Source organism: Myotis lucifugus, unplaced genomic scaffold (assembly GCF_000147115.1).
Source record: "Myotis lucifugus unplaced genomic scaffold, Myoluc2.0 scaffold_85, whole genome shotgun sequence".
Classification (NCBI taxonomy): domain Eukaryota; kingdom Metazoa; phylum Chordata; class Mammalia; order Chiroptera; family Vespertilionidae; genus Myotis; species Myotis lucifugus.
In genome coordinates, this window is record NW_005871133.1 from 4,638,244 (window position 1) to 4,662,725 (window position 24,482).

A 24,482-nucleotide genomic window follows, 5' to 3' on the forward strand; every position below is an offset into this window, starting at 1 on the left:
AATTTTATACGATTTTCCAACGTACAAAGGAAGCACTGGTCGACAGTTGGGGGAAAGCAGGCCGGCAGGCAAAGTGGTTAGGGGCGATCAGGCAGGAAGACAGGTGTGCGGTTAGGAGCCAGCAGTCCTGGATTGCGAGAGGGATGTTTGACTACCATTTTAGGCCCCGATACCACAGGGCCTAAACCAACAGTTGGACATCCCCGAGGGGTCCCAGATTGGAGAGAATGCAGGCCGGGCTGAGGGACCCCCTTCCTTCCCCATCCCTGTGCACGAATTTCATGCACTGGCCACTTGTTCTATATAATAAAAGGCTAATATGCAAATCAACCAAATTGTGGAACAACCGGTCGCTATGATGCACACTGACCACCAAGGGGCAGACGCTCAACGTAGGAGCTGCCCCCTGGTGCTCAGTGTGCTCCCACAGGGGGAGCGCCGCTCAGCCAGAAGCTGGGCTCACGGCTGGTGAGCACAGTGGTGGTAGCAGGAGCCTCTGAAGTAGTCGGACATCCCCTGAGGGCTCCCAGACTGCAAGAGGGCATAGGCTGGGCTGAGAGACTCCCGCCCCGAGCGTACACATTTTGTGCACCAGGCCTCTAGTTAATAGATAATTAGGTAGGTCTGGATTTCAGGTAAGAAGTCTGAGTTCAGGTTGTAAAATTGGGAGTTTTCAGTGTATAAATACCAAAAAGTTTCATCATGTCAACTGTAAGGTTGTGTTATGAAGTTCATAACAAAGCAAGCCTGCATAGTTGGCCAGCTTGGAGTTAGGTGACCGGGCTCCCTGTTCCAAATCTGTTAGTCTTGGCTACGATTTGGCACCACCTAGTGGCAATTATTCATTCTGGCTTAAATATCAGTTGAGGCTCTTTGGTTTCTCTGGGTGGTTTGGCTTTACAGGACATTGACCTTTAGTTAGTTGGTTAGTTGATTAGCTGGCACTTGTTTTATCAGCATGATTCAGGGTAATTAGGAGAAAACTGAGCATGTGGAAAGGTGCACTTTTCTTTTTCACTTCTAAGGAGAGATTGCCCTCTCCAGCCTCATTCATGTCTTCCCGACTCAAGATCAGAACTTTACTTAGCCCATCCCCATAAGAGTAGGGGGCTGGGTAGAAGATGCAGAAACTAGTTACCAGTATTTCTGAATTTTATTATCATGGGGCCAGAAAAATGAATGAGTTTTCTATAGAAAAGAGAGACTACAGCTAGAAAAATGAAAGTTCCAAGGATTGAGCTCTGAACCACTTCAGCTTAGTAAGTCCAGGAGGCTGAACATAACAACTGGTGAGGTAGAAGGAACACCAGCAGCGTTGTGTCCATTGTTTCAGGGAAAGGGATCAGATCAGCTTCGTCAAATGTTGCTAATAAGTGGCTGAGACTTGACCATTGGATGTAACAGTGTTGTTGGTGACTTTGATAAACATTTTAATGAGTGGGATTAGAATACATGTAAGAGAGAATTAGAGGAGAAGAAATGGAAAACAGTTAGTATAGACTACTCTTTTGTAAAGGGGATCAGAAATACAAGGTGCAAGAGGGGAAGTGAGGATAAAGGGAAGATTTGGATTTTGTAAGAATAGGTAGGAGAAATAACAGCTTGGTGTGTGTTTTTATAATTGATGGGGATGATCCAGAAGAGAGGAGGAGAATGTGATTTTTGTTTATAAAAGTAGTATGTGGTAATTTAAAAAAATACAGTTATGTATGAAGAAGAAAATAATTCACACTTCTGCCACTGAGCTAACTGTTAATATTTTTTTAGTGTATCACTTTTATTTATTATGGTGATATAATCCACATACCATAAAATTTACCCTTCTAAAGTGTAAAATTTAGTGAGTTTTAGTATATTTGCAACGTTGTGCACCCATCACCATTATCTGATTCCAGAATATTTTCATTATGTCATAAAGAAACCCAAATCCCATTATATTCCCCATTTCTTTCTTCAGCCAGCCCCTGGCAACTTATAATCGATTTTTTGTCTATGCATTTACCTATTCTGGACATTTCATATAAATGGAATTGTATAATATGCGGCTTTATGTGTCTGCTTCTTTTATTTTGCATGTTGTAGCACGTATGAGGACTTTATTTCTTTGTATGGCTAAATATGGTATATTACTTTTAACATCCCCACAAACATGCACACATACCCTAAGTATTCTTTTGAACTATTACAGATTCAAATATTTAATGCCATCTTTTTCACTTAAGTATTTTCTCACATTAATACATATTTTGAAAACATTTTTAGTGCTTGCATGTTAATAGACCATAATTTTTTCAACCTTTTTTTATTGGAGATTTTTATGCTTTTTATGTTTTAAGAAGTTTTATCAGAACCTGAGTTGAATAATTTTTTGCTAAAACCTTATATGCTTATTTCAATTTATCCTTTAGCAGCAATCTCTAGAAATTGATTACAGATCATGGGTGAATATACTTTTGAAAGGCTTTTGGCTGTATTGCCTGATTGCTTTACAGAGGTTACACCAATTTTTACCACTATGAGCAGAATATGAGCATGTCTTTCTTATCCTAAACACCACTAGTAACAATCATTGGGAAAAAAATTAATTATATGAAAAATAGTATCATTCTGTATTGATTTAAGCCTGTCTTTGACTATATGACTACCAATAAGAAAAATGTCTAAGAACGCATATTTACTAAAAAGGTTCCTAAAATCACCTAAAGTTAAACTTTTTAAGGTATACTTATTTTGCAATGTTGAAAAAAGTGCATGTGCTGAAGTAAGTTTGACTGTCTTTTAAAATGAAAAACTTAAATTTCTGCTTTATTAATGTCATAGAAGGTAGTTGGTTTTGATTGCTGGCATTTTTTAAAAAGTCTTTTGTTGTACATTAGAACTAGCAATTTTTAGCTACTTGTTCAGTTCAGTTTCTGTTCTATAAAATTCATAACCTTGAAATGTGAATATCACAACATTCCATAGTTGCTTGTTAGAGATACATAGAGAGTTTTTAGAAATAACTTTATAATTTCATACTACAAAAAAGTAAATACAGTGCTAACTTTAAAATTTTGGTATTTAGAGAATATAAGACCCCAAGCATAGTGACAGTTATTTTGGACAAATGATAAGGAACATGGATTTTACTTTTCTTGAAGACTTTAAAACATAAGATATTAATCTTAGGGGAAATTTTTGTGCTTGTATTGTTAAGATTCTACTGGGAAAAATTTGACTTACTAAGGAATCTATTATTTTAGTTTGTCTATGCAGTTACAACACATAAAAATAATTTTTCTTTTTATTGAACTAACAGCAGATTCAACCATTTTTGTCTGTCAAAAGTGTATTGAAAATTAGCTAATGTGCAGTTTGGTTGTCAAGCCATATTTCAATATAAATTACACTGTAGGTAGGTAGATGGATTTATTTATATTTGAATACGTATTATATATGGTAACCTAAGTCACTAATAACTAATCACTTCCCTAACGGAGGGTTAAAGGAATAGTCTCATAAGGGGATATATATTTTTTCATGAGGCATTTTGTAATTGTTGCATCAACAATGAAACAAGGAGATGCAGGATTTTGCCTCTTAATTGTTTTAATCTTTTCAATCATTACAAACATCAAGATATCTTCTTTTTTTTCCCCCTTGGCTGTTTTTAAAAAAAATATATATTTATTTATTGATTTCAGAGAGGAAGGGAGAGGGAGAGAGAGATAGAAACATCAATGATGAGAGAGTACCACCTATCGACTGCCTCCTGCATGTCCCGTACTGGGGATCGAGCCCACAACCGGGCATGTGCCCTTGGCCGGAATTGAACCTGGGACCCTTCATTCCACAGGCTGACGCTCTACCCACTGAGCCAAACTGGCTAGGGCAAGATATCTTCTTATATCTTGTTTGGCATTGGTCAGCCTTTTGATTTTTTTTTCTGTTTCTGATGACTAGTTTTTTGTTGATTTGTAAAATTATTAGTTTTAAAAAAATATTTTTGTATTATGTTAATGAGATAATGATAGCTACTGTTAATTGTGTCAGACACTGTGCTAAGCAATGTATGTCATATCTCATTCAATGGTACTGCTGGGATTGATATTGCATTTTACAAGTGAGAAAGCAGAGGCTTAGAGAGGTAATCCAAGGTTACCCAGTTAGTAAGTTAGAGACAGGGCTCACATAAAGATCTCGGTCTATTTTAAATATAATTTTTTGTTGCCTCTTATTTAAAAATACATATGTATTTATTGATTTCAGAGCGGAAGGGAGAGGGAGAGAGAGAGAAATATCAATGAGAGAGAATCATTGATTAACTGCCTCCTGCATGTCCTCCATTGGGGATCAAGCCCGCAACCCAGGCATGTGCCCTGACTGGGAATCCAACTGTGACCTCCTTGTTCATAGGCTGACGCTCAACCACTGAACCACATGGACCAGGCTGTTGCCTCTTAATTTTTGTTGATAATTTATAGACTCTTTTCTGAGGATACTAGTTCATTTCATTATAGAATGCTGTCTTTGTGCAGCTATGAAACAGAAACCACCTCTTTGGAATGACTGGCCAATTGTTATTTAGTGAATTACTTGAGAAATTGTTTACACTTGATTAACTGTATGCTGTGAATTCTTTCTATTGTTAAACAGTAGAAAAGCAGATCAAGAATTTGTGTTAACATTTCCAAATGTGTTTGAAACAGATTTGGCAACTGATCGGAAGCTCTTCCGTTTGGTCTCCAATGATTCCTTCATCTCCATTCAGCCTTCCTTGTCCTCTTGTGGACAGGACTTGCCAAGGGACTGCAGCGACAAAGTGAGCCTGCCAAGTCACAGCCACCACCACGTTGATCAGTCTCTGTCTAGCGCCTGTGACACAGAAGTAGCTTCTCTCGTCCCTTTACATTCACACTCTTACAGGAAAGAGCACCGGCCACGAGGTGTACCACGGACCTCTAGCTCTGCTGTGGCTTTTCCAGATACTTCACTGAATGACTTCCCTCTGTATCAGCAAAGACGTGGGTTAGACCCAGTGAGTGAGTTAGAATCTTCCAAACCTCATTCTGGATCCAAAGAATCCTTGGTGGAAAATTCTCATTTATCTGGGGAATTTCAGCTTGTTGGTGAGCTGAAAAACAGTCATTCTCAGCCACCTACAAAAAGTGGGAAGAGCAAGCCTTTGAAAGCAGACAAAAGTATGGACAGCTTGAGGAGCCTGAGCACACGGAGTAGCGGGTCAACAGAGAGCTATTGCAGTGGAACGGACCGTGACACTAACAGCACTGTCAGCAGCTATAAAAGTGAACAGACTAGCTCAACTCACATAGAGAGCATCTTGTCAGAGCACGAGGAGTCTCCTAAAGTGGGAAAGAGAAGTGGTAGGAGAAAAGAATGCTGTGCCGAACCAGAGGATAAGAGTAGCTGTTCCAGTGACAAAAGGACTAGTAGTGAAAAGACTGCCTTGGAAGTGAGTACAAGCAATGAGGTTCAAGAGGCCAAGGATTCAAATACTGCTGATGATGTGCACGATCAGAGAGGTCTCAGCCCCTCTGCATCGGAAGAAGCCAACAAAAACCCCCACGCAAACGAATTCACTTCTCAGGGGGACGGACCCCTGGGGAAAACTGCCGACAACAAGGAGGAGCAGAGTGATAAGTCTGCTGTTTCAGTGGACTCAAAAGTTCCGAAAGACGGTGGAAAGCAAAAGGAAGGGGATGTAAGACCTAAATCGTCCAGCTTAATCCATCGGACAGCCTCTGCCCGTAAGTCGGGCAGGAGACGGACAGGGAAAAAACGGGCCAGCAGTTTTGATTCAAGTCGGCATAGGGACTATGTTTCCTTTCGAGGTGTTGCCGGTACCAAGCCACACAGTGCTATATTCTGTCACGATGAGGACTCCAGTGACCAGAGTGACTTAAGCAGAGCATCGAGTGTTCAGTCTGCTCACCAGTTCAGCAGTGATAGCTCTTCTAGCACCACTTCTCATTCGTGTCAATCTCCTGAGGGAAGATACAGTGCTCTCAAGACTAAACATATCCCTAAAGAAAGGGGCACTGACTCTGAGCACACACACAAAGCTCATTTGGGTCCTGAAGGAACCGGCAAAAAGCGGACAACACGTCGGACTTCTAGCACAAATAGTGCCAAGACTCGGGCCCGAGTGCTGAGTCTGGACAGTAGCACAGTCGCATGTTTGAATGACTCCAATAGGCTAATGGCACCCGAAAGTATAAAACCCTTAACCACTTCAAAGTCAGACCTCGAGGCCAAAGAAGGAGAGGTGCTAGATGAGCTATCTTTACTGGGACGGGCTTCCCAGTTAGAGACAGTCACTCGATCTAGGAATAGTTTGCCAAGCCAAGTTGCATTTCCTGAAGGTGAAGAGCAAGATGCAGTCAGTGGAGGTAAGTAAATTACAGGAAGAGATTTCCCAAGAGTCATTGCAGTTATTGGTACTATTGAAATATACTTTGTGTTAATATCTCCCCTTCCACTATGTTATTAAAATAGACTTTCTTCCTGAAGAAGCAGGTGCTTATCTTAGAAAAGGTTTTGGTATGAACATCAAGAAAGTATTTTTTGAGTTGTGTTCTTTGAATATACCAGTTTGTTCTTAATGGCATTCACCGTTTCTAGGCCAGTTGCCACCTGTTAATATTTTATTAGGAATAATAAAAATTGGTCCTCTTTCTTCTTTGTGTAACAATAGCAACAATAAAATGTAGAATTTCAGTAGGGCACCAAACTATCTTCAGTTATTTCTTATATATTGTATACTGTGTGCCACTAAACTTAAATCACTCAACTTGTTAATGTGAGATTTTCCCCCAAACATTACTTTAGCTCTGACTATGTACTTTGAAACCTTGAATCTCCTTTAATGTCTGTCTCTTTGGTTTTATTTTTCTGTACTCAAGTTTTAGGCATTAAGAACAGTTGTTTTTTTCTGTAACTTTATACTTTTCTTAAAGTTTATTAAGTTGATATTTGTAGTTTATATTGGCCTTTAGTGTCTATTAATGGTATATGATGCTCCCTGTGGTTAACAGTGATAGTGTTTTGGTTAAAATAATAGCTTATTTATTTCAGATTTATGGGAAATTGTGCAAAATGTGATAGGTGATTTTATATTATCAGTATGTTTTGGCCATTTTGTTTATTTAAAAGTTGTTTCTTGCTGTTTCCTCCTGCCCAGAATTGTTTGTTTATTCTGTTCTGGTTATTATGGAGTCTGGTCCTTGACTAGAATGAGAAGAAGGAAATCACTGTAACTTCTTTAATCCCCAACCCCATTCTTTTTATTCATATCTTAGTTTTAAAGCTTATAGTCTGTTGGTATAATAACAATCAGTCTTATTAAAAGGTATGCTCAGTTGTTTTGTTTGGACAAGCATTCTGAAATATAAGGACATGCTTTTTCTCTCAAAGAATTCTAATTTCACCCAGAGTATTTAAAAAGTCCATATTGTGGCAAACATTCTGTTGTTTCTTTTGGTATATTTTCTAACAAAGATGAATTTCTAATGAGAACGTAAAAAGATTGATCGTTAGTAACTAAGGAAGAAAATAGTACATCTAATCTAAATATTGAGAACTAATTACATTTGAAGTAATTATAACCATGCTTCGGGTATCTGACATGGATTTCATTCTGTTCTTTGTAAAAGGTCTGATTTGTTTTCAGTTATTTCTCATACAGATCATATCAGATATGTTCATGACATGCAAGAAACCACGAGTTTTAAAATATAGCTTAATTTTTAAAGTTGTCATTAAAATAAGTTGTAAGAGTGAACGTGCTATGGGAGAAAAATATTGCTGAAATGTAAATACTAAAAAATACATAAAAGAGCTGTAATAAATTTTTATGTCTTTGTATTTAAGATGTCATTTCCTTTTCACAGGGATTGTAAAGTGTTTTGTTTTTTAGGAAAAGTTATATGGAAGATGTTAATTGTTTCTCCTTGCAGATCTTTGACTAATATGTATCAGTTTTTGTTTTCTTTTGTGTACTTATTAAAAAATAACCCACACAAATAAACCATTGATTGTTAGTAAGAAACAAAATACTGAACTAAAAATGTTTATGCATTTTGGTGGAATAAATGTAATAGTCTGTGGGTTGTTAAAAAACATTGTTTGCCACAGGAAGGCATTGTAGGGGCTATTTTATTCGAGCTTCATTGGGTTTAGGATAAAAATATGAGCATAACTGAACTGCTTAAATGTGTTCAGGATTTATAGTTACATGGATTTCATCATATTTTATTGTTTGGGCTTTTTGGAAAATTGGAGGTAGTGGGAGGGGTTGTGTTGGTTCTCATTATTTAAAAATTACACAGCATCTCCAATACTTGCTAAAAATTTGTTTATTTTTGCATTAATTATTGAACAGTCCTGTCTGACAGTTTAGGAGAAAATTTTCTGGACTACCATTCTGCCTTACATACTGTACTCCTGAAATGTATCAACAAAACAGAGGATGCTGCTTACCATTCATATGCCTATACCTAAGCCATAAATAGTTTTATCCTAATATATTGTGAGGTGCCGATGAGTTCTCCAGTTTTTAAGCTGAATGGTGTTGGTAATGGAATTTAGGAAATGTACTTTAAAGTCCTAAAATAAAATACTCTAAAATAGGAGTTAATCTAACACAGGGACATGAAGTCACGCTTATTAGTGTATGGGCACCACTGTAGTCCTGGCTCTAGGAAAACTACTTACCTTCTCCAAGCGTCTGCCTTCTGATGTTTCATTGTGTTGATCAGAGCATCTATCGCATAGGGCTCTTGTGAGGAGTAAAGGAGTTACTATGTGTAAAATGCTTAGAACTATATCTGGCACATAGTAAATGTTTGAGTGCTGCTATTACTATTATACAGGCCAGTTTATTAAACTACTCAAATGTATCCTATTTTTAAAGTAGAAGAAAATATAGAAATGAATTAGAGATATTCTAATTGTGCCATTGTGAAACTCAACAGTAGTAAAAATACTATCTGCAGTCCTAATTTGTTACATAATGAAACAGGAAAACATTTAATCTAGTAATAAGATTTTAATCTTATTTTGGCAGCAATGTGTCATATAACTTCTTTTGATATTTAGTCACAAAACAAGTAACTGTTTTCATAGGATTTCTCACCATTAATCAAGTATTTTGGTTAAAGTTGGATTTCATTAATAATGATTTGATTGCTTAGGCAGGAAAAGTGTTTAGATTCAAATGAAGGTATTTTTGTTGTTGATCTTGAGTTGCATACTTTTTATAATTATAAAGCATTTCTTTAATAATTTGACTAATGTGTATATATATATTTATATTGATTTCAGAGAGGAAGGGAGAGGGAGAGAGAGATAGAAACATCAATGATGAGAGAGAATCATTGATTGGCTGCCTCCTGCACGCCCCCTACTGGGGATCGAGCCTGGGCATGTGCCCTTTACTGGAATCAAACCTGGGACCCTTCGTCCACAGGCTGACGCTCTATTTACTGAGCCAAACCAGCTAGGGCTTGACTAATATTTTAAGAATAAAACTATACAGGTAAGTTATATATGATAGAAAAATGTTGTTTTTCTATCATATGTATCAGTTTCTTTTGGTCACTTGAACTTATTTACTGCACAAGTCAACGGATTATAAAGAACAACCAGCATGGAGAGGTTTATTAGTCGCTCTGTTAGATTTTGTATTTTTTTTCTGAATTTCTTGTTTTTCTGTTTAAGAAAATTATTTGCAATGTAATATTTGGGTCATTATTCTGTAGCATGAAATAGGATCCTATTATAATATTTTTGTGTTCGGAACCAGAAATAATGTTTTGTTAAAGAAGTATTACTTTATTCAAAGAACAGTCAAATCTTTTCAATAAGTAGTTTAAGAAGATTTATGCCATACGTGTACACAGAAGGCTGGTTATTTTGAACCCAACATTTATTGAACATCAGAAAGAAAAGACAAAGACCACTGCACAGACAAGAACATGTAAATTAAAGCTCCGTACTTTACTAAATAGAGGGACTCTAAATTCTAGTGAATTCATTTTCTGATCTCCCAGTCCATGTGGCAAGTTAGAAGAAGGAAATTGATAAAGGGGAGGGGCGCTTGTAGAGGCAAAGGTAATGACAGCAGAAGAAACCCACTGCTAACACTAAAGAAGCTGCTGGAATAACCATACAAACCAAAGCAAAAAACCACAATGGTGTGGGGTCATTAAATGCAGGAGCAAATTGTCTTTCTAATTTTTATTTTATTTTATTGATTTCAGAGAGGAAGGGAAAGGGAGAGAGAGATAGAAACACCAATGATGAGAATCATTGATTGGCTGCCTCCTGCACGCCCCACACTAGGGATTGAGTCTGCACCCCAGGCATGTGCTCTTGATTGGAATTGAACCTTGACCCTTCAGTCCACAGGCCGACACTATTCACTGAGCCAAACCGGCTAGGGCTGTCTTTATTTTAATAGTGGTCAGTGACATCATAGTACCATAACTTAATTCTGTATTGTAGTATAGTACAGTAATAAGTATATACATTATGACTGACCCTGATTCATTGAGGAAAGATTTTATTAATTTGTACTGAGAAGAAAGCTTAGACATGTTAAACAACATAGAAGATGTTCATTAAACATAGTAAATAGGTTTGGGTGCACCAGTTACTTGGAAAAATGCGTTACCAAAAGCAAAATACTCCATTAAACAAGTACTTCCAATTCGCTGTAAAACTAAATAAGTAAATCAAACACTTGGTTTAGCTAAGGGCAAATGTTGGTCACCTAATCCCATAAATTCATGCTGCTTCACCTGTAAGGGGAAACAGTATAGAGGTCTCTTGCTCTTCCCACTAGAAATCCACTGGAAAGTGACAAGCCTAGTGCAAAAGAAAGGCTGCTATTGCAAGTTGGAGCAGAATTAAACAGTTTTAAATATATATATATATAGTTATTGACGAGAGGAAGGGATAGGGAGAGAGAGAGACATCAGTGATGAGAGAGAATCATTGACCGGCCTGCCTTCTGCTCCCCCTCTCTTGTACTGGGGATTGAGCCTGAAACCTGGGCATGTACCCTGACTGAGAATCAAACCATGACCCCCTGGTTCACAGGTTGATGCTCAACCACTGAGCCATACCAGCCAGGCAAACAGGTTTTTTAAAAAATATATATTTTTATTGATTTCAGAGAGGAAGGGAGAGGGAGAGAGAGATAGAAACATCAGTGATGAGAGAGTATCATTGATCGGCTGCCTCCTGCATACCCCCTACTGGGGATCGAGCCCACAACCCAGGCTGTGCCCTTGACCGGAATCGAACCCGGGACCCTTCAGTCCACAGGCTGATGCTCTATCCACTGAGCCAAACCAGCTAGGGCGGCAAACAGGTTTTTTTATTGATGAGGCAAGTAAGGGTTTATATATAGAATTCCTAAAACCAGACCATGCCTAGTTTTGTGTGGCAGGAGGAGACATGATAGTATTTTGTTTCCAGCATCAGGGAAGTTCTAGATAAGGAATCAGACATTTACAGTTTAAAACCACCTCTAATTACTAACTGGGTACTCTGGCAATCCATTAAAACTGTGCCTCAATTTCCTCAGTTGTAAAACAGTTAACTGTCAGACTCTAATGAACTCAGGTATGTAAAAGTGCTTTGTAAATTGTAGATTTATTATGTAAATTGAAGATTTATTATGGAAATGTTGCCTTTAAATTATTTGTAAGGAAGTTTCCTTTTCTGAATATATGTCACGTCAAATACATACTCTTCATTAATGACCCCTTATTTAGGGAATCTCCTGAAAATATATGCAAAATTGTTTTTGAGTACAATTTTCTGGGAGAGGGGCCATGTTTTTCATCCTATTCCCAAAAGATTTAAAAAGATTAGGAACTGCCTATGAAAGTAAGTAATCCGTATATATCTTTTATGTGAATTATGACTCCAGAATATAATTTAATTTCTTGAAAGCATTTCGCCTACTCAACTATGTTTGTGTGCCTGGGATTGTGGAAAATATGTAATAACTAGAAGCCCGGTGCATGACATTTGTGCACTGGGGGAGGGAGGGTTTCTCAGCCCGGCCTGGGACCCCTCAGGGGATGTCCACCTGCCATGGAGGCTCCCACCACTGCTGCTGCGCTTTCCAGCCATGAGTCCAGCTTCTGGCTGAGCAGTGCTCCCCCTGTGGGAGTGCACTGACCACCAGGGGGCAGCTCCTGCATTGAGTGTCTGTCCCCTGGTGGTCAGTGCGTGTCATAGCAACCGGTTGTTCTACCGTTCGGTCGATTTGCATATTAGGGTTTTACTATATAGAAAATGCAAATTCTTTTTTAACTCAAGTCACAGCTAATGATTTTGTTGTAATTTGCTGTTTGTTGGTTTACTTGTGAAAAAGAGTAGTCCTTTGCAATGTTTTCACAGATGAAAATTTCTGTAATTCTGAATGAATGCTTAGCAGTTGTACAGTAGATTCTTGTCGTTCTTTGGCCTCCAAGAAAATGGTGCTTATAAAAGTTTGTTTACATATTAGAACAAAATCTTTGCATGCTGATGACTAGCATCATCTTTTGACATGGAAAGTAAGAAAGGGAAAAATGTATAGAGAAAATGGCTAAAACATATCAAATTTTTTTGCAAAATCATTTGAATGTTTATTTTTTCATACAGTAATTTTATTCTTAAGTAAATTTTTTTACTTTGAACAATATTTCAGAATGTTTGCATATATCTTTTATTTTTCTGAGTTGTACATACTAGTATACTTGTTTCATACTTTCATGTCTCTTTCTCTACTAACATTTGCTTCTAATCTGTTCGAGGTACCAAAATACATTTTATTTTCATGATCTTCCCAAGTTTACTACATTTTTTCTTACAATAAACATTCCCCACTGAAAGTAATACCTTTTATTTTTTTTTTATTTTTTAAAATATATTTTTATTTATTTATTTATTTTTTTATTTTTTTATTGCTTAAAGCATTACAAAGGGTATTACATATGTGTCCTTTTTTTTCCCCCCCGCCCTTGACAATACCCCGGCTTCCCCTACCCCCCAGTGTCTTATGTCCATTGGTTATGCTCATATGCATGCATACAAGCCCTTCAGTTGATCTTTTAACCCCCTCCCTCCTGCCCCCCAACCCTCCCCGGCCTTCCCGCTGCAGTTTGACAATCTGTGTGAGGCAGCTCTGCCTCTGTATCTATTATTGTTCAAAAGTTTATAATGGTCTCTATTATCCATGAATGAGTGAGATCATGTGGTATTTTTCCTTCATTGACTGGCTTATTTCACTTAGCATAATGCTCTCCAGCTCCATCCATGCCGTTGCAAATGGTAAGAGTACCTTCTTTCTTACAGCAGCATAGTATTCCATCGTGTAGATGTACCACAGTTTTCTAATCCATTCATCTACTGATGGGCATTTAGGCTGTTTCCAGATCTTAGCTATGGTGAATTGTGCTGCTATGAACATCTGGTTACATATATCCTTTCTGATTGGTGTTTCTGGTTTCTTGGGATAAATTCCTAGAAGTGGGATCACAGGGTCAAATGGGAGTTCCATTTCCAGTTTTTTGAGGAAACTCCATACTGTCTTCCATAGTGGCTGCACCAGTCTACATTCCCACCAGCAGTGCACAAGTGTTCCTTTTTCTCCACATCCTCTCCAGCACTTGTCGTTTGTTGAATTGTTGATGATAGCCATTCTGACAGGTGTGAGATGGTACCTCATTGTTGTTTTGATTTGCATTTCTCGGATGATTAGTGACTTTGAGCATGTTTTCATATGTCTCTTGGCTTTCTGAATGTCCTCTTTTGAAAGGTGTCTATTTAGATCCTTTGCCCATTTTTTGATTGGATTGTTTATCTTCTTTTTCTTAAGTTGTAAGAGTTCCCTATAAATTTTGGAGATTAGGCCCTTATCAGATATGACGTTGGCAAATATGTTTTCCCACGCAGTGGGTTTTCTTGTTGTTTTGTTGATGGTTTCTTTTGTTGTGCAGAAGCTTTTTATTTTGATGTAGGAAAGTAATACCTTTTAAAATAGTTTCTTCTGTCTAAATTTTTATTAATTCATTTAATAGCAATTGAGCTATCACAAGAGTCCAGCCATACCAGTATATTACAAGAAGTAACTTATTACATACTAGAGGCCCAGTGCATGAAATTCTTGCACTGGAGGGGGGGTGTCCCTCAGCCCAGCCTGCACCCTCTCCAATCTGGGACATCCCTCTCACAATCCGGGGACTGCTGGCTCCTAACCACTCACCTGCCTGATTGACACCTAACTGCTCCCCTGCCGGCCCGATTGCCCCTAACTGCCCTCCCCTGCAGGCCTAGTCACCCCCCATCTGCCCTCCCCTGCAGGCCTGGTTGCCCCCAACTGCCCTCCTGTGCCAGCCATCTTGTGACAACGTGTGGGCGGCCATTTTGTGATGACATGGGGGCGGCCATCTTGTGACGCGAAGGTGTGAGGGTCAATTTGCATATTACCTCTTTATTATATAGGATGAATCCTTTCACTAAGCAATCAGCTGTATGATTGACATTGTTTTGAAGTGGCATCTTATTCTGTACATATTATGATCATAACTTTACAGTTTTTGAGATAGAATATGTAAAACCCTCACCTACCTTGCCAAATTTTGCTCTTTTGTGCATCCCAGCCATCCTGAAAGTATTTTAGTGCCTTTTAATGCTTCCCTGTTTTCATTCACAGAGTAAAACACACTGAGGGTCTATTGTTTAATACTCCATGTGAAAATAAATAGTTGCACTAAAATAATTCAATACAGAATGTGTAGAATTTTCCTTAACTCATTAAGATAAATGGAGGTAACTCCTGAGGTAGGAGGTGTGTATTGTGGATTTTTCTATCTTTATCTTTAGGAATAGATAGGGTCACAGCTGTCTAAAATGGCCAAGGATATCTGTTCCTTGTGCATGAATTGATGCCTTTAGGAACCCAGTAAATATTTAAACTTAATTGAAAGATTGTATCACTGTGTCAGAAGTAAAGAGTTAATTATCTGAAGTTTTCTCTTAAACTTACTTTGATGGTAACGCACTCTTTTGAAGTTTTCTTAAAATAAAGAAATGACTTGAGAAGTTGTTAAGACTTTTGTAATTAAAAAAATATGTTAAAAATCACATTGTCTAAATACATGTCCTTAAAAATATTTCATATGTCTTGTCATTTATGGTCTTTTAATCACTTGAATATTTGTGACTTTTTTCTCCCTTTTCTACACATGCATAAAATTTAGTTGTCCTGAGAGTGCTAAATTTTTACTATTTGTTTTTTATGCTTTATTTTATAGTTACTTTTATCTTTTTGGTCAGGGAAATACTGAGTTTTAAGCAATGTCAAAATATCAACTTCAAAATCTGGTTTTAATAGTTTTCTCTGTCCTGGTCTGCTTTCCTAGTTTAAAGATTTTGTTGTTTTCTTTTATAAAATTAAAGGATTCAAAAAGAGTTTATTGCATTTGGATTGCAGAAGTGAATTTCCATTAAGCTTGGTTATAACTTATGTGACTGAATATACTTATGGCAAATTATTTTAAGCTTTAAAGACACGTTTCTTTCCTTGGCTCTAATAGAACTGGACTCCCTCTGGACCCTATTTCAAGTAGAGTTGTTGTGAATAAGTAGTATATTCCCAGGGGCATGGCTTAGTCTTATTTGTTGTAACCACAAATAGCATAATGTTTTCAGTTGAAAGTGTGGTCCTATCTACCGTTAAGGTAATTGCTATAGTAGGCTTTGAAAATTCTTTTAGCATTAGATGTTTACACACTGACTATTACAGAGGAGGATATAGGCATTAACCATAACTCCATTTTAATACATTGTTCAATGGATGTCTAAACTTACATCTTGATGTGTTATATCTAAGAAGTATTAATATCTAGTGATTTTGCAGATAACAAAATATAAATGGTGTGTTAATAGCAAAAAGAAATGCATTTTTTGAAAAAGCCAAAGAACATTTTGATTGTAAATGGGCACAGTAGTTTTTCTTTTCATCCGTGCTGTGTAATAACTAGCTTTTGCTTAAAATTAAATCCATTAAGTCTTCAGTAGAAGGAAGATAATAAATAAAACTTTCCTATTTCCCTTTTTCCTAGACTCAGTATTCATTGATAACATACTCCATTTTTCTCCAAATTCTTCTGAATAATGTTAGTATATTCTATGCATTAAATGATTCTCTATAAATTATATCTGCGTAAATTTTATTCTGCTTTTTTGGCTGAAACAAAATATCTCAAACTAGAGAGAATGTTTGAAAGTTTCTCAGTGAAGTGAATTGACCTGTAAATTGACCAATAGTTTGTTAAAATAGAATAGAAATCTTCAATATAAGTTCACAAAATACTGAATTGAGTATTAAAAGAGTGATTTTAAGTTCTGTCACCAGAGTTAACCTTTCGAATATCTAAGAACCGTTAACAGTTGCAGTAGTCACTTCTCAGAGTTCCTTTTCTCCAAGTGGCTTGTTTTCTTTGCTTTGTTTACCTTCATCGGATGACTGCCTGCCAGTGTATGTTTTCCCCTTTGTGACAGTGCTGGTTACTTTTTTTTCTAGGTCATGGTTGTCAGAAATAGGCAAAGCACACATTACTGTTTATAGATTGTGGTGACAAAGTATCCTTGACTATCAGCACTGTCCAATACAACTTCCTATGATGATGGAAATGTTCTATGTTTGTTCTGTGCAACAATGGTAGCCACTAGCCATGTAGGTGCTGAGCACTTGAAAAGTGGCTCATGAATCTGATACACTGAATTTTAAATTTTATTTAATGTTCATTAATTTATGTTTAGCCCCAGATGGCTAGTGGCTACTGTGTTGGACAGCATGGTTCTAGATGACCAGATTTAATCAGCATCATTTGTTCTCGCAAGTCTTATGTAACTTTGCATCCATTAGCTTATATATCACAAGTAATAGTTTTTTTTTCACATTTAACAGAATTTTCATTATAACTCAGTAAAACTGGAGAATAAAAATAAAGATTAGCTCTAAGAGAGTTGTGGTTTGGATCAAAGCTTAATTCTTATTTAGCTGCCTAACTTTAGAATATTACTATAGTGTGTGAGCTGAAAAACAAACAATATAAATAAGTAATATAAATAAGTGTCCTGTAATTTGTGACTTATACTTCTTACTGGCAGAAGCTTGCCAAATGTCTAAATCATTCTGTGCTTGTCATTCCTTCAATAAAAGAAAATAATACCTAAAGACAAAGAAGTCTGTGTCTTCTGGAGGTAGTCCATATATTGCTAATCATAATGGATTGGTTACACAAAGAATATTTACTGGTATAACCTGGGGAGAGGATAAAAATGTAAACATTTTAAAAGAATACTTTGTGTGGTTTTTTTTAGCGCTTTGTTTTTTAATCAACATTCACAGTGATGGGAATGGCTATTGCTAAGCAGAATAATTTGAGAATTAGTAATGCTTTTAAACTGTTTAAGAAGGCTTGCAATAGTACTGAAATCTAAACAAAACATTGATTTTGTAATCCATTTCATACTTTGAAAAAGGAGTTACATATTTGGAAAGAATGTTTCTGCACTAAGTTGTTTGTCTTTATTCATATTTAGTTTCAAAATATCCTGTCTATAAATCAAAATGATTCTTAAGATATTTAGATCACTAGGAAATGATTGTTTTCAATTCAAATGGATAAACATCATTTTGCATATTGTTTTAGAAATTCAAGTCAGTGGTTTTATAAAATTTTATGTAGTAACTAGAGGCCTGATGCATGAAATTTGTACAAGAGTAGGCCTTCCTTCCCCCAGCTGCCGGCACTGGCTTTTCCCTCTGGCACTGGCTTCCCTCCAGCACCCGGGACCTGGGCTTCCCTCTGGCCATCAGCAGGCACCGGGACTCGGGCTTCCCTCTCACCGCGGCAGGCACCCGGGACCGGGCTTCCCTCGCAGCCCTGGCTTTGTCCAGAAGGTTGTCTGGAAGGACTCCCAGTCTAATTAGCATATTATGCTTTTATTACGATAGATTCTGTTAAGCCACTGTTGTGATTTTCTCATTGTATATTGGTTTTAGTTTGTACTTTATTTTTTGGGTTAAGTTATGAGTTTCTATACTTGCCTTTTTGCTGATATTTCCTTCCTCATGTTGAGGGGACCAGTGCTGGGGTGTAGAGTTGAACAAAGTTTGATGGCAGTAAACTACTTCATAGTTGATAGATATTTCAGCTGCCTTGGACTGAAAAATTCTAAAAACTAGTTGTGCATCCTAGCAGTCAGTGGTTTCATTAATGCTGCCAAAGTTGTGGCACAGGGTAGGATGAGGTGGACTAGGGCCTTCTTTCTCGGCATCAGAACTGAAGTACTGTGGTTGCTGCTTTTACTGTCCTCAGGAGTGAGAAACTAAGGCCCCATATCATTAGTTGAAACTGACAAATACTATACTTTCAGGGCTGACTTAAGTAAAAGGAGAACAAAGGAATATGGGACTAAATAAATGAGACTTTTCAAAAAATATTTAAAACAACAGAGATCTTAAAGAAATTGCAGTTGAAGAGACTATGGTGAGGGCAGATAATAGATCAAAAACATCATTAATATTTTTTAAAAATATATTTTATTGATTTTTTTTACAGAGAGGAAGGAAGAGGGACAGAGAGTTAGAAACATCGATCAGAGAGAAACATCGATCAGCTGCCTCCTGCACACTCCCCACTGGGTATGTGCCCGCAACCAAGGTACATGCCCTTGACCAGAATGGAACCTGGGACCCTTGAGTCCGCAGGCCGACGCTCTATCCACTGAGCCAAACCAGTTAGGGCAGAAACATTATTTTTAAAGAAATAGTTATCTGTAAGTAAAGGACTGATTTTGTTCCTTATGATAGATTAACAGCATATGTAAGAAAACCATTTAGCTCAGTTAAACAAGTTCCTTTACCTTCGAGGGTGGGAAGTCTGGGAGAGACAGGCTCAGCTGCTATTTACATCTCTGACCTAGGCTCCTATTTGACCTAAGTCTGTCTTAATGCAGCAGCACAGGCCAGCGAGGAGGCCGTGGCATTTCGCCGTGAACGCAGCACATTTAGGCGCCAGGCAGTACGGCGCCGGCACAATGCAGGGAGTAACCCTACCCCTCCTACATTGCTCATCGGATCACCCCTCAGGTATGGTATCTTAAGATTCCACCAAGCTTAGCATGTGTGTAACGGACATTCTAACCTGTTCTGTCAGCACAGGAAAGCATTGAAATAGCTGTGTTATTCTTTTTCTTCCAGTTTCCCTCATATACTTTGATGCTCTTTAGGCTTTCTCTGCATGTGATCATGAACCTATTGCATTATGCATGCTTTATGTTGCACTTCTTAAACAAAATGATCAGATTGGTTTACCCAACTTTGAATAGAAAAATCAGTTTAAGGTAGTTTTAGAAATGTAAAGAGAGACCTTAAGTCAGCTCTTCCTTTTTTTTGGACTCCAAATTAACAATACAACATCTTGACAGTGTTTAATATGAACAAATACAGACTGAGTGGTAGACTTGTTGAGGAATAACAAACTGATCTCTGCTTGAAACCAGTTTGATTATTTTATTTCGCTAAAAAATATATTTTGTATTGCTTAAAAATTGTTTCATAATCACCAGGACCTACTAAGTGATACAAAACTAAAGTATTTATGGTAAAGTATGGTAAATTGGATATAAGTATATATTTTTGAATGCATATCTATGTTGAATTCTCAACCTCTAATGTACTGAAAAAACAAAACAAAACATTTTAAGTTTTTCCAGTGTCCTAATTAAGAAAGCATCTGTTTATAATATTGGGAATAATTTTTCATTAAAATTTTAGTGTTTTATTCTCAATTGTGTCCAATCTAATGAGTTTATGTCTTGAATTAGAAATATAAAAATCTGTTAAAAAATTTGTGCTCTCTTTTAAGAATACAAATATAGACAAACATACTTTACATGTGCTTGCTTAAACAGTGCACATATTATACTATATACTTTATTAATCTTTGTATCTGAAAGCACTATTACCCAAATTATTTACCTATATTTTAATTTGTAATTCAAAAGGAGGAACATTTGATGAAATAACTGCTGTTGAATGCATGGTAGGTTGGAAGAGATAAACCACTTTCCTTGTTAAAATATTGTTCTTAAGAGTAGCAAAATCCTTATTTTTTTATTTTATGGGATTTACGACTTGATTATTTTACATTATAACCAGGAACCTCATCTTTCATAGGTCATGTTCCTAATTAATCTGCAGGAATACATAATTCTGTAAAAAGTAACATGGATTAGTTTAAGCAATATTTAAAATATAAAAATGGGAAGGCACCAATTAAAAGAAACATTGGATCTAGAAACCTGTTCTGAGCACCTTTGCTTTTTGTGAGTCCTCCTCTTCTTCCTTTCCACCTCTTTTTCTGTGCTCCCTGAAGTAACTCTCTTTCTCTTACGGATTTGGGGTAGTACCAAACTGCAGAAAGCTCAGCACTTCATTTTACTTTTTCTGTTTTGTGCTTTCTAACCTCTTCTTTTTATCCCTTGAATAATACTTGCTGTAGGTATCTTTGCTTTCCTACTCACTCCATGTTGATATTTATTAATCCTTTTTTTAAATCTCTTTTTTAGTCTTTAAAAATCCTTCATTTCTTTGCCACAAATGAGTCTGCTGGATCCCATTCATCAAACAAATGTAGATAAATTAGTTTTCTTCTCTGCCTGGTGGAATATTAAAGAACTGTGTTTTAACTCCAGCCAATCACGGAGGATTTCTCCATGTTTTGTAGGATTTTAAATACATCACCATTCAAATGCGGATATAATATGAAACTTACTTAAAAAGGGCTCACATTAGAATTTTTGGAGAGTAGTTTTCCAGTAGTCAGCTTGTAGATTTTATCAAGGTTCCAGGAAGGTTATATGTATCTTAAGTAGGCTGACTTCATCATGGATGAAATAAGATAAAATTTAGCTGTGAGGAATTACAAGAAACACCAATTTACTAAAATCATCTTTTTAAATTGCAAAAATGTTCAGGAAAAGTACTAGTATGTTGGTGTGAATTCTCAGTGTGGGTTACATAATAATCTTTAAATACAGGAAGGCACCTTCATGCAAAACTTGGAAAATTTGTCAAAAAGAAATGGAATAGGTGTGATAATACTTTAATTACAATTATTATATAAGTACTAGTAAAATCTAACTTATTTTAAACTTTAGTGAATAGTCTAAATAATCAACACTTTAAAAGGCAATGGGGTAAAATATGTCTCCAAGGATTGGGAGTGAATCATCAATTTCCTTACAAAGAAGATTTGTTTCAAAACTAATTTAAAAAGTGTGTGTTTTCCCCATTATGTTTGCCTTGTAGGGTCGGTTTTACAGTGGGCCCTTACTGGTCTTTCCCAGTTACCAGAGAGAAAAGCAAAGACAAAAATTTAAAAATTTTGTAACATTAATATTAACAAGTCTATATGTCTGTACTTATCAACTGAAATGTGATATTTTTTAGAACTCTAGTTAATGGGGTGGAATGGGAAAATTATTAGTGCTTTTAGAAGAAGGGAAAAAAGCTTTAGTGTATCCTTAGATTTATTTTCAAAAGTATAAGATTGAAAGATCGGTAGTCAAATAAAGTCATAGCAATAACTGAGAGTCTTTGATTAGGAATTCATAGGGATCATTTTGTGGTGCTCAGGAATAGATCCACTAAATATCTGTTCTTTGTGTACTTTGCTCAAGACACTCTTCCACTCAGAATCTGGAGATTCATAGAAATAATGTGATCAAACTCTTTGAGGTTACTTTTTAGTTGAGCAGACACATATAAAGATATCTGACAGTATAAGTCAGAATATGTCAAATACTAAATAAGTGTACAGAGGAAGGAAAAACCAACCATATTTTTCTGTCATTTAAATTGGAAATGTTCATTAGTAAGATTGCCTGTCAGTGATGCTATTGATAGCCCACAGATAAATTTCTACCTTTCCTTGTGCTGTGTTGTAAAACAGTTGCTATCTTTTCTTAAACTGGTAGTTTTGATATGTAATTGTACTCTTAAAAAGATTAATTTCTTATCAATTATTATCTTAAATTAAGTATAACCCTCCAGGAACAGTTTTCCTAATACTTTCTGCAGAAATGACATGCTTCCTGTTTTCAGGAACACGAGTTCGAAGGACTTAAACATTTTATGACTAGCTTTGTATGTTAAAAAACTTGACATTTATAACACTAGATTTTGGCTAATTTACTTTGTTTCTTTATTCTGGAGTTTTCATGTATCACCTGATATTTTGAAAACCTTTCTGTATATCTGGGTATGTTGAAGATTAGTGTATTCTCATAGGTTCACATTAAAATACACTTAACTGCCATATGGAACCTCTGTTTATGACTTTCAGTGGAAAAAATTGACAGGAAAATTAGTTGAGTACATATTTCTGCTCTTGTGCATCCAAAGGGACATAGTGCTTGAACTACTTAAATATTTTTCCTTGGAATTCCCTCCTTTGTGAAATTTGGTCATTTTGGTAAGGTTTGTGGATAAGGTTAGGAAGTTTCTGAGACTTTATGTATGTATAGGAGACACAAACATGTTTGATTATATTAGTTCTCAAGGTCATCTCTTGATTTATGTCTATTATACAAAAATTCTACTCCAAATAAGTTACTAACTGAATACTTTTATGGTTATGGCTTAAAAATGCCAGTAAGCATTGCCAAATCAGCATTTTGCAGACTTGTTTTTTTTGTATGTTACATTTCTATGCTCTACTTAAAGTATATACCTTTCATTGGCTAAAAGAAAACTGAGAGGTACATGTTCCAGTAGCGGTGGCTAGTAGGACTTTGTGTGGTGGTGGAATAGTCTATAATCTACACTGTCTTTTAAGGTAGACACTAACTTCTACCTATTCTGGTAGCTTTTTGCTATGGTAGCCACTGGCCACTTTGCATGGTAAGCACTTAAAATACATTAGTGGGACTGAGGAAATACAGTTTTAGTTACTTTAAATTCTTACGTGCCTACTCAATCACACAGTGCAGTTCCAGAATGTATTCTGTTGCCATAACTGTAGATGTAAGCAATATATGTAGTGTTTTCTACTTAAATCTTTTATTTCAAGGTTATTTCAAATTATACCTCTCTTCAGTCTGCAGCAGATGAGTTTATTTTATAGGCATCAGAGAAACCATTCCATTGAACTCAAAGAAGTTGACAATCATGAATATACTAAAATAACTGAAGGAGGCCATCCTAAGTAGCATTCTTCTTTATATTTCCTGAAGGTCTAATGCAGGGGTCCTCAAACTTTTTAAACAGGGGGCCAGTTCACTGTCCCTCAGATCGTTGGAGGGCCGGACTATAGTTTAAAAAAAACAACTATGAACAAATTCCTATGCACACTGCACATACCTTAATTTGAAGTAAAAAAACAAAACGGGAACAAATACAATATTTGTATTTGCATGTGGCACGCGGGCCGTAGTTTGAGGTCCCCTGGTCTAATGATTTTAGTAATAGAAATGCAGTATTGCATTGAACATAATGTAGAGAATGACATATAATAATTATACTCAAAATGTTTTCATGAGTTTCATCAGTTTAAATTTGTGTATTGTACTGATATTAAAATTCACAGTGTTTTAAAATAAATATATAAAAATATAAAATGAGTTAAGAATATAGTTTCTTAATTTAGATAATTTTTAGATAAATAATTTTAATAAATCAATTTATAAGCACAAAATACTAAGTGTTTTAAGAATATTATTAAATTTAGAAAAGTTAATAATAACCCTTGAGAAATTACTGGTTTCCAAATTATTTTTAAGATTTTCTAAAATGATGGTTCTTGTTAATGACACCATAACATGGTTTGGAGAAAGGTACTAACAAAATTTAAGGGAACATAATTATTGTTAACTAACACCTTGTGTATAAGGCCTATGGCCTTATTTCAGAAGTATATGGGCTTTTCAAAGAGAAAAACTCTTCATACTATGTATTATACTTCTTCTAGTGTCCCAGTGGTCATTAATTCACTCGGTTGAGTTGGTGTTTGTTATTCAGGTTCTCTTGCACTAGTTTGTGACTTTTTTTAATTCAAAATTGTCATCTTGGTCGAATTTCATAAATATTCTTTGGTTTTCAGGTGGGTAGAAATTTGGTTTCATTGTGAATTTGAGATTTCAGAACATTTGAAAGAACAACTCTAGAATTAGTATTACAAGTTATAAATAAAAGTGTGTATTTAACTGAAAAATAGGATTTAATTGGGAACAGCTACAACCCACATATATTTTATGTACTTGTGATTCTTTTTTGCTGCATTATCTTTCCTTATACTAGAACTTTTTTTGGTTCGAGGTGGAAAAAAGTCACAGATTGATTGATTTACATATACATTAAATGTTTACTGCGCTCATCACTATGAATCAGGTTTCTAAGGACCAGAAAA

At 36.1% G+C, this 24,482-nt stretch overlaps 1 protein-coding gene across 1 annotated transcript in view; it reads left to right on the forward strand.

Annotated features, from left to right (window-relative positions):
- The window catches only part of PCNX1 (pecanex homolog 1), a 156,816-nt gene that overhangs the window by 45,560 nt on the left and 86,774 nt on the right, over positions 1-24,482 (forward strand). Inside the window, 2 exon segments of the mRNA XM_014457768.2 lie at positions 4,689-6,389; positions 19,030-19,162. Of these exon segments, the coding sequence (XP_014313254.2) occupies positions 4,689-6,389; positions 19,030-19,162 (1,834 nt within the window).